General features: G+C 44.0%; 2 protein-coding genes across 2 annotated transcripts in view; one reads left to right on the top strand and one right to left on the bottom strand.

The window, feature by feature from the left end:
* LOC109643353 (myelin and lymphocyte protein-like) overlaps window positions 1–2,323 on the bottom strand; it is a 3,624-nt gene extending 1,301 nt beyond the window's left edge. The window contains exons 1-2 of the mRNA XM_020108443.2: window positions 2,194–2,323; window positions 1–161 (exon numbers count right to left, since the gene is read on the bottom strand). The exon at window positions 1–161 is cut by the window's left edge and continues 7 nt beyond it. Coding sequence (XP_019964002.1) covers window positions 1–161; window positions 2,194–2,283 — 251 coding nt within the window. The 5' untranslated portion in view covers window positions 2,284–2,323. The remainder of the gene's footprint in view (window positions 162–2,193) is intronic.
* Window positions 2,324–5,027: 2,704 nt separating this feature from the next.
* Window positions 5,028–11,318, top strand: pgap4 (post-GPI attachment to proteins GalNAc transferase 4). The gene is made up of 2 exons (XM_069529487.1): window positions 5,028–5,162; window positions 6,115–11,318. The coding sequence occupies exon 2, from the start codon at window positions 6,345–6,347 to the stop codon at window positions 7,539–7,541; it is 1,197 nt and encodes a 398-aa protein (XP_069385588.1). The 5' UTR covers window positions 5,028–5,162; window positions 6,115–6,344; the 3' UTR covers window positions 7,542–11,318.
* Window positions 11,319–11,405: the final 87 nt, after the last annotated feature.

Here is an 11,405-nt window from a genome sequence, read left to right as displayed (position 1 = left end):
GCCCAGCTGCCTCTGTTGTGATGACCCCCGCAGGTGAACACCAGCATCCAGATGAAGGTCATGACGAAGCAGAAGACGGAGACGAACATCACCCAGCCCTGAGGATTCGCCGGCACCACCAGCGTGCACGCCACCAGGATCCACACCAGGCCGCCGAAGATCTGCAGAAGGGACCAGAGACACGAGAGGGGGACGTCCCCGTGTCAACAGATACGAATCAAACTTTCTGCTCCGAATGTTTTCATCGCTGATTCCTCTGCAGATTATTGTCTGATCACTAGTTCAGCTTTAAACCTGGTTGACTCTGAAGAACCAGTTTCAATCATCACGTTTCAGTTTTTCTGCTTTGAAAGATCAAAGATAAAGTCTGAGTGTCGTTAAAGCAGCAGATTCGTTTTCTCTCAATCCGACTCGTCAGTGATTCAAACTGCGTGTTCAGGAAAACCAGCAGAAAAGAGTCAGATCGGGATTTTTCAGTCTCGTCCTCTTGATCTGACGTGAACCTGCAGCTCAGTGAGTCACAGCAGACGAACCTCGTTCTGTCTCTGAAGACAGAAATATTTCTTTCATATCTGATGACGTCTCTTATCACTGCAGTCTTGGCGGCTCCATTATTTTGTCGTCTCTCCAGGTCTGGTGTTCCTGCCTTTGTTCACCCTAAACCTCTGATGATTAACGATCTACATTATTCATGGAGCTCCGCCCTCCTCCACCTGCTGCCACACACCTGTGTGTGTGTGTGTGTGTGTGTGTGTGTGTGTGTGTGTGTGTGTGTGTGTTTGTGTGTGTGTGTGTGTGTGTGTTTGTGTGTGTATGCGCCTACATTTCTTGACGTTCATTTCATATCAGCTCTTTGCTTCGTTCTGATCTCTCGAGTCATTCTAGGAATTGCTCCTCTCTCTCTCTCTCTCTCTCTCTCTCTCTCTCTCTCTCTGAACTCTTGGCTGCTGTGACCTTTGACCTCTGCAGATTATTTTCCTCTGAACATCATCACTGTTTCTCTGGTTTGTATTTTTCCAGCGGAGTCAGGCTGACTGCAGCCGGAGTGTCGGCACGGTGGTTTCTGTTCCAGCACCACGTTTGAGCTCCGGCTCTGGTCCAACTGCTGCTGGAACATCTGGATCCAAAACTGTGAAAACTTGAGAATCTGTTTCAGCACCTGGCCCGGTGTCGGCCCGGTGTCGGCCCGGTGTCGGCCCAGTGTCGGCCCGGTGTCGGCCCGGTGTCGGCCCGGTGTCGGGGACCTCGTCCTTCTTGAGTGTCACAACCTGGTTTGATTTACGCCACTTTGAAACTGAAATCTTTTGTCCACATGAGGAAACATTTCTGGAAGTGATGATGTTTTTAATAAACCAAACTAAAAACATATTGTAAAAGTTTTGAGTCTAAGTTAAATGTAGTTATTGTGGGTAAGTTAAATTTAAACAGCTTAACTTCATTCATGTCTTTATTTCATTGATTTATATGAATCCAAGGTTTTACGATCACTTTCCAGAATTAGGAAATTCATTGTTCACTTTTAAAAGTTTGTAAGAAAATAATGACTTTGTTTAAACAAACGTTATAAAATCTCCAGTGAAACGTGACAATTCATTTACTGGTCGACATTTTCAAAAACACAGTTTTGAATTGAGAAATTAAGTTGAAATAATTTGACGGTTAAGTAGAAACTCATTAAATACAGAAGACATGAACTGAATCCAGTGCAGCAGCTGTCGAGCAGATGATTCAGTCATAACTTAATAACACAACAGGGAAACATGCTCATCGGCCACATGAGAATACAACTCCAGGTCATTTAAAAGAGAAATTCAGGGAAATGATTGTTCTTTGAAAAAAAAAAAAGAAATACTCACTTCTTAAGAAAAGGCTTTGAAATCCATTTGTGTTTTCTGGTTTATTTAAACTAAATAAAATCGGAATAAAAGTTAAAACCTTGTTGATACGATGAGTTGTTGTTCAAACAGGAAAGAGCCTCAGTTTCCACACAACGAAACAAAAAACAGTTTCTCTGTAATCCGTCACAAAGTTTTATTCTGACTTTGGTTTGTTTGATTCTGAAAAGTTGAAGGATACACCGAATTTAATCCGCGCGTAAAAGTTTCCATGTCGTGCGTAAAAGCTGCGTAAAACCGCCGCACACAGACGGAGCTCACAGGGAAACGTTGTTTTCTTGCAGCTGCTGTTTCTTACCAGCTCTGGCAGGTACAGGATGTCGGGGATGGTCGTACATATTCCGATCCCGCTGGGGAGGTTTCCCATGGTGGCGGTGCTGGAGGCCATGATGCTGCTGCAGCTCAGACTGAAGCGGGTCTCACCGCTGCTGCGCTTTAAACCTGAAGAGACCGACCGGAAAAACCGGAATCCCCCATCGGCCGCGCGGAGGGAGGGAGACACGAGGCCCGAACAAGCTCCGGAGCTTCCGCTGCTGCAGGTTCAGTGATGGAGGATCAGTGAGAAACATCCATCACCATGACAACACGTCTGCCTCCATCAGCAACAGCAGTTTCAATGGTAACAGTGATTAGAACAAAGTCTCAGTGAGGATTTATTTATATCGCTTCTATTTTCTTGAAGATGTGAATCAGAATATGTTCATTTCTTAACTGTTATTATTATTATTTCTGTTATTATCACGTAAACTGCTGACGACCTGCGTCATCCACATTAAGTTCACGTGTTGAATCTAAATGTGAAACTTGTTTTATTGCAGCTCATCGGTTCCAGTTCAACAAAAACACAGAGTTTATTCTACATCGTCCGTTCTCAACTAATTAGGTGAAACAATAAAGATGTTGGGAGGGAGGGAGAGAGGGAGGGAGAGAGGGAGGGAGGGAGGGTCTGTGAACAACCTTCACACTTCATGCTCTGGGTTTGAACTCGTCTTTCTCCAGATGTTCCTGTGATTATATTCCTGGAGAAACCGTTTTAAAGACCTTCTCTAAGACAACATATGGAAACATGACCCACTCTCCTGTGACTCTCGTGTCAGAGCAGCCGGTCTCATGATGATCGTCTCGAGCCGCTCAGTGGTTCGAACTCAAATATAAACCCCCGTCTTCATGTGTTCTATATGCATCGTGTTGCTGACTCAGTTTGTGGCCCTGCAGCCTGTCACACCTCACACTGTGAACACCAGAGCCATGGAAACAACAAGCTTCTCGTTTGGCAGCGTGAAGCCTCTGAGCAGCCGAGCTGTCGGACAAACACCTCAGACAACCACCGAGCTGGATCTGGTTTCCTGCCGCCGTCACCTGATCCCTCCGCCTGGGAAACCTACTCCCGAGGAGACGAGGAGTCCTCAGACCAAACTTCAGTTTCACAACAACCACAGCTGTGACACTTAATAACGTTCAAGTGTTCGTCCTCCAAACTGTGAATATCTCTCCTTCATTCTTTTCTAGTGTTTGATATTTTTCTGTTTCTGAACAAACATCAGTTCTTAGTTGTCGACGTCATGATTGACAGTTTGACTCCTGATTGGTCGAGAGCGTGGGTCAACAGGACGCTATCTGTCCAGGTCCAGATGTTGGTTCATGTGGTTGTAATGAGCGCTGCAGCCTCTAGGAGACGCTCTGCGCTGATAACATTGTTACTTTAATGTCTTAATCAGGTTTCAGTGGAGCTGTGAGGTGGAGCGATCAGTCGGGGTTTGATCGGAGGCTGTAGCGTTAAGTGTTCAGACCTGAGATTGAAGAACGCAGCGTCTCCTCAGCACCATGAACACGATGAGCAGGACAATGGACGAGCGAGGACAAGAAGAAGAGTCTGGAGGCGCAGACTGACGAGCTCCTCTGTGCCAGTTGGACCGGCTCAGCTCGGCTCGGCTCGGAGAGTAGAATTCATTTTAATGTTCAAAGTGTTTTGCTGCTTCTCGTCCAAGTTTCCACCGTCAAATATTTGTAATCTCTTTGGGACGAACCTGGTTAAATAAATGTTCATTCGTTCATAAGTGATGATGTCGTGAACTGGAGCACCAACATTTTCAACTGGTTGTTGATTTGAGACGGTGTTCACGAGAATCTGGAGCTAATTTCTCCGATTATTCCAAAACCACTTGAACGCACACAGAGACAATAATGTCGACATAAGTTAACAGATGGTGTATAAGATGCATTTAGGTATCATGAATATTTCTACGTGAACAGACAGTAACACACAGAAGGAGTGAACGCCAAGAATTTAAATGGAATGAAGTGTAAATACACAGAAAAACGTTTTAAGATAAATTGAATTTTATTCATAAACTTAGATGCAAAACACAATAAAATGCCAATAAAAGAAGAGTTAAAGTTGCGTCGTCCTCCTCACACGAACGACACGTGGACAGTCGGTGTCCTGGTTCTGTTCTCGATCGTCATCTCTGACATTCCTGATCAAACATCTGATCTTTCGCGTGTTCGTGTTGTTTGACGTCACCCTGACGACAGGCGTGTGCTCAGAACAGAGATGAGACGTGAGATAGAGACAAAGTCCACAGTCAGCTCAGAGTCACAGAGATCCACAGATAACGACCTTTATTTTCAGAGACGTTTTTAACCAACAGACGCAGCTGGAGAGAGATCAAATATACAATGACCGTCACTCAGAGGAGCTCCTCCCCCACGATGGTTGACATCAGCTCTGTTAAAGACGTCTGATCATTTTCATCCATGAGTCTCTGATGGTGGAAGAACGTTCAATCTCACAAAGTTTCACATTCATACAGATGTTACGGTACCTGATGCTGCGGGTTTACACAGATGTTACGGTACCTGATGCTGCGGGTTTACACAGATGTTACGGTACCTGATGCTGCGGGTTTACACAGATGTTACGGTACCTGATGCTGCGGGTTTACACAGATGTTACGGTACCTGATTCTGCGGGTTTACACAAATGTTACGGTACCTGATGCTGCGGGTTTACACAGATGTTACGGTACCTGATGCTGCGGGTTTATACAGATGTTACGGTACCTGATTCTGCGGGTCTATACAGATGTTACGGTACCTGATGCTGCGGGTTTACACAAATGTTACGGTACCTGATGCTGCGGGTCTACACAGATGTTACGGTACCTGATGCTGCGGGTCTATACAGATGTTACGGTACCTGATGCTGCGGGTCTATACAGATGTTACGGTACCTGAGAGGCGCAGGGCTGTTTGAACATGGCGGCGGTGAGTCCTCTTCTTCTTCTTCTTCTTCTTCTTCTTTCATCCCTCCATCACTTCTCTTCACTTCTTCATCACATTGTCTGTTAGCATGTCAGTTAGCTCCCTGCTAACAGAGGTTAGCACGGAGCTAACTCGGTGTCGCACTGATCATTGACCGTGTGCATACTTGAGACCGGAAGCGACGCGATAACTGTCAGATTAAAAGAAGAGTGAGAGGACAGAATAAATCCAGATGTTTGTTTTTAAATGTTCTTCATAGACAGAGAGACAGAGAGAGACAGAAAGAGAGAGACAGAGAGAGAGAGACAGAGACAGAGAGAGAGACAGAGAGAGAGAGAGAGAGGCATACAGCCAGAGAGACAGAGAGAGAGAGAGACAGAGACAGACATAAAGCCAGACAGAGAGAGAGACAGACAGAGAGAGAGAGACAGACAGAGAGAGAGAGAGACAGAGAGAGAGAGAGACAGAGAGAGAGAGAGAGAGAGACAGAGAGAGAGAGAGACAGAGAGAGAGACAGACAGAGAGAGAGACAGACAGAGAGAGAGACAGACAGAGAGAGAGAGAGACAGAGAGAGAGAGAGACAGACAGAGAGAGAGACAGACAGACAGATAGAGAGAGAGACAGACAGAGAGAGAGACAGACAGAGAGAGAGAGAGACAGAGAGAGAGAGAGACAGACAGACAGATAGAGAGAGAGAGACAGACAGAGAGAGAGACAGACAGAGAGAGAGAGAGACAGAGAGAGAGAGAGACAGACAGAGAGAGAGACAGACAGACAGATAGAGAGAGAGAGAGACAGACACACATACACAGAACGACAACAAGACATATCAGGAACTCAGTTTCACAAATGCATCGTGTGAATCGCGTGTTTAGAGTTTTTGGAACCTTTGTTTGTTCGGTGTGAACGCAGCGTTACACAGAACAATAAGAATCTGCTCTCGTCTTTCTACAGATACAGAAAACCAGGACTGAGCTGAAACTGTCTTGTGCCAACACCCTGCTCACTTTCCACAGTTATTAGCTCATAGCAGGTTCATCAGGTTTCACTGCCGCGATCAGTCCTTTGGGTTGTCAGAAGCAAAGTGCATGCTGGGACAACGTGGATGCTGACTCAAAACGCTCCTGAACCGACGTCCTCTGCCTCATTTAATTCAGTCCCTGTGTTCCTCGGCCGCTACCTCAATGCCTCGATGGAGAGCGTTCTTCAGTCACTACTTGCGATGGTCCAGCACCGTCACTCAGGCCCTCGTCCTGTCCGTCATCACGTTTTGCATTGTTCTGCCTCTGTGCTGCCATCAGCTGCTTTACTCTTACTTCTTCATCAAGTCCATGTACTTGGACTCCATGAGCGAGGACGTCCTGCGGGACAGTCTCAACCAAGGTCAAGATGCGCTGCGCTTCTGGCAGAGCGCTTCCACCACAGCAGCAGGCTCTTCTAGGTTCAGCAACATCGCCCAGCATCCCGAGCTGCTGGTCACCGTAGTGACAGTCAGGCGGAAGGAAGGACGGGACTTCCACTATTTGCTCCAAGTGATGCAGCAGCTGAGCGGCATTGTGGGAGGCTGTGGGGAGCGGCGGTGTGCAGAGTTGCTGGTCTGTGATGTGGAAAGCGGTCCCCAGGAAAACCAGGATGCCAAGCTGCTGGAGAATCACTTCCGGGTGATCCGGCGCTCCCCTCAGGAGCAGCAGACAGTCCGAGAACAGATCAATACCTTTGAGAGGGAGAAGAGGGATTACGTCTTCTGTGTCCGCAAGGGATGGGAGCTGGTGAAGCCCAAAAACATGGTTGTCCTTGAGGATGATGCTTTGCCCAGAGAAGATTTTTTCAGAGTTGTAAAGGACCTTCTGTCACGTCGCTTTGCCCTGCAGACTCTTTACATCAAGCTGTATCACCCTGAGAGGCTGCAGCACTACTGGAACCCTGAGCCTTACCGCATCCTGGAGTGGGTGGGGCTCGGGCTGGTCGGAGCAACAGCTCTCCTCCTCGGCTTTCCTTACTGGAACCCCTTCTCTTTCTCCTTCACCCTGTCGGTTGGCCATCTCGTCTTCTTCACCCTTTACTTTATGGCTGCTGCGGAGCTTCTGGGACGGCACTATCTCCTGGAGGTGCGGAGACTCTCCCCACAGCTCTACGCCGTTTCCCCGGCCACCGAGTGCTGCACCCCGGCCATGCTCTACCCCGGCAACGCCTCACTTAGGGTGGCAGAGTATCTGGATGGCACGTTCTGTGTCAAGGGGAATGCCAAAGACATCGTTCTGTATCAGATGGCGAGGACGACCCCTGGGGAAACGTCTCACAGTGTGGAACCCAACCTCATTACCCACATCGGGGCCTTTTCCTCTGTCAGGCCCAACCCATCCAGGCCCAAACTCCTCTGAAAGAACCAGGAGAAAGTTTATCAGTTTATCAGATTCCTCCTTGGTTCTACTCTTCTTTTCTGTCATGCCACCTTCTGGACTCCTCAGACATCGTGAGTAGTAGATTTCGGGGATTTTCAGGGGAAAAGTTGTCAAGTCATCAGGAAGAAGTTGGACTAAGTTTGGTGGAAATTTTTTACATTTGAAAGTGACAACTTGTGTTTGTCTCAGAAACATTTTCAGAGTTCGGGGTTGCTGTGGTAGTCGGTGTTACGCAGTGTTCAGTCACACACCGATTAGATAATGTGCCTTTTAAAGTTTTGTTATAAACTTATATCCATTTTGTAGCAGCCACTTCCATCAGAGTTTTATTACATAACAAGAGGAGAGTTGACCGACAAGACTGTAGCAGAGGATTCCTGTCAAAACAAAAAGTTAGAGCATATACACATAAAAATATTTATGATTTGACAGAAGGTAATGTGACAATCTGTGTCTGATGAAGGTGATGTAGAGGCAACATCTCCAATCTGTCCCAGTGATGCTGGTGAAACTGCAGCAGCCTGATCAGACATCGTGCATCCTCTTGTAGCAGGTTAGCAAAGAACCTATGTAAGCTATTTAAAAAGGTTTTGGACAAAATGGGGACATCTGGTTTGGAACCAGACATCATATCATCACGCTGGAGAACTTCTGTGACATCAGGTTTTCTTCTTTCTCCACCAAGGTTTCCTCTTCGCCTCTGTTTGTTTGTTTATTTGTTTGTTAGCAGGATTTTGCACAAACCGCTCAGACGATTTATCTGTGTGCAGTTTGGTGCAGATCTGGAAAAATCCAGATCCAGCAAATTTAAACATGTTTTCTTTAGGAGACTTTTGGGCCTTGATTTCTTCATGAAACTACTTTAAAACCCCTCCGATGCTGCCTTAACGTTTCATCACCCACTTTTAAAACTGAACGACATGTTAGATGGAAACGCTGAAAGTGGCAAGGTTGTTAGGATTTCTTCGCCGTTTACTCAGATCTCGTTAAAACGATGGGGTTTGAAAGCATTTAACTCATTTATCTCTTCCTTCAGTTGATCTTTGGTTGAGAGCCAGAAAGAAACGTGTAACAGAATCTTTCAGACATCTTTATCTGCTCTGCTTTCAGAGCACGACCGGATCACAGCGAAGTGACTATCTGTCAGTTTAGGAAACAGGAAGTTGTAGTATGGTTGAGAAACAGTGAACTTTTTTGGACGCAGAGTTCCGACCAAGATTCAGTGAGAAAGAGGAAGTGGGTTTTTTATTTTATAGTCATATCTTTGTACAAAGTTTTGAGAAAGTAAGCAGTCGCATGGTTTTCAGCTGTCACTTTTCTCCAGTTGGAGACCTGTGTTTGTTACTTTGCGGTAGAACTCAAAACATTTTCACTCTCTGCCTCTCAGATGATTTGGTTTCGCGATTCTTCGCTCAGGACGACTTTGCTCACGAGCGACGAGCGTCCTTCGTTTTTCTAGCAAAACAACGTAATATTATGAGCTAACCTTGCTGGTAGGTAAAGAGGGCATGCAATAGGTCAAGCTTACCGCCCTCTGCTGGATCACGAGGCAAACTACCTCAGATGGTCTGTTGCGTTTCTTGACTGGACATTTAGAATTCGAACAGGTCAATATGAACTTTTCCCTCACGTTCAAATAAAAAGTGACAGCCATGTTTATTTGCTAAGCTAGGCTAAATTCTTCTTTATCCTGTGTCCGACACAGAAATGAAACTGTTGCCGGACAAATCTGACTCTGAACGCGTCGGGAATCAAAAAGATTAAAACGTCAGACAGTTCACTTAACTTAGCGTCTCGCTAACCGCTCTGAATGTGCCTTCGATGTTTCTGACGCTGAACATTATAATGAGAGAAGCGCTGATTGTGAAAAACTTAAAAATGTTTATAATTATAATTTGGCTGATTGCTGATGTTTTTTTTAAAATTTAGTTTGTTATTTTCATCAAACTCACACATTTATGAATAAACCTTTAATATGGTTAGAGCACCACCAAGTGGACATTCTAAGGCCCTGCAGCTTTGACCATTTAACCGTTGCAGAATTCACACATTTAAAAATCAGTCACTGCCATCGATGAATCGCCTTATTTGATTTAAATCAGCGCATCTCTGATTATTATAATATTATGCATGACTCAGCTCTGATTGAAATTACTCATAATGTGTATTAGATTTGCACTCGTGTTTAGTAATGACATTAAATGAATTGCTGTAAGAACAACAGGAAGTCGCTGCCAAAGTAAAACCATCAGGCCTATGATCTCCACTGCCATATATTAAATATATATATATACATATTCCTTTTACTCTCTTATTCAAAAAACAAACATGGTTATAGATCATTGCTCGTTGTTTAAAACAATTAAAAGTAGCTAGCAAAGCATGTAACACGTTTAAGCAATTAAATCCAGAAAGTTTTAAAGAAAGATGAACGACTTTAACAATTATGTGTTTTACACAATTTTTATTAACAAACATTTTAGAGGGATATGTAAAGAAATTAGCTGCTTTGTTTGTTTTCTGGGAGTTCTGCTTCATATTTACTGTCAAACATGAGGAGACATCGATCTGGAACTCTAAAAAATCTGTATGCTGAATATAAGGTGGAAAGTCACTTCTATTTATCCTCTTCTAAATGTTAGAGGGTTAATTTATGATTCTGTTAGATTAAATTACAAACGTTTTAACGGAGCACTTTAAAGATTTTACTGTTGATGATGAAACATCCTCTTTGTTAAAGAGCTGCTCGTGATCAGTTAACGTTTAACAAGCAATCAATATAAAAACTTTGATTTTGTAAAATGAATTAGGATTATTTCTGATTCAACGTTATTTGCACTTTTTTAAAAACAGAGTCGAACAAACACTGAACAGCCACACTGTTCAAACCACCACCTTAAGGTTTCGCTTGTGTCGTCTAAACAGTTCCGACCTCCGACAGGAAGTGGAGATGAGTCGACCATCTTTATTTATGTCTTTATATACGGTTAAATACCCCCCAGCCCCCCAGGACCTATCATGTTGGAGACGCTCTGACAGCTGGTCACGATGCCTCTTGTCGAAGTTATCTCACCCGTCGACATCGTCTCCTTTAACAAGTTAATCAGTATTTTCACTTCAGTGGTTTTAACGTTGTGGCTGATCCGTGTTTTTTATTACACGAACTTAACGCAGAACCATAAAAGAACAGAATACTATCAAAAGTCAAAGTGCTTCTGACACAAACTTAAATATATATTTGTGTGTGTGTGTCTTATAAGTTTGATTTTCACCTCAGTTTTGCCTTTTACTTATTTTAAGTTTACAACATTAACGTCGTTTTGGTTTAAGTTTGTTTGTGGTTTTATTTATTTTTTTCTGCCATTTTATTTCATTCAGTTAAATCAGTATTTAGATTTATTTAGATTTAGAAGAGTTTCTGCTGTTTGTAAATTCACTGCTGTTGATGACTTATCTCATGCTGGATGTTATTTCTCTTATTCGACACTTTGGCAGATTTATGTCTTTCTGAATCGGAAGAATCGATCAGCTGACCAAAGACTGATGCTCTCTTCATGTTTGAATCTGAAATTTCAAAATAAAAGCCCTGTATTGATTTTACTGAAATTCATTCTCTGAGGGATGATTAAATGAAATATTTTTTTCCAGGATCAGATTTTGATTTTGAGCTGAATTTGAACTTTGACATTGTCCTGATTATGACTCTTCCCATGTTTTCTGTATTTGAAACACAATAAATCACTGGGTTGTCAGAAACGTTGTTCCAGCTGTGATCCCTTTCTTCAGTCAAAAACAGGTCAGCGTTGTAGACACTGTAAATAATTAGATCGTGTTTGAGTCAAA

This window comes from Paralichthys olivaceus, chromosome 8 (assembly GCF_024713975.1).
Source record: "Paralichthys olivaceus isolate ysfri-2021 chromosome 8, ASM2471397v2, whole genome shotgun sequence".
Taxonomy (NCBI): Eukaryota; Metazoa; Chordata; class Actinopteri; order Pleuronectiformes; family Paralichthyidae; genus Paralichthys; species Paralichthys olivaceus.
Note: the sequence above shows the minus strand (reverse complement) of the source record. Positions and strands in the feature narration are given on the sequence as shown.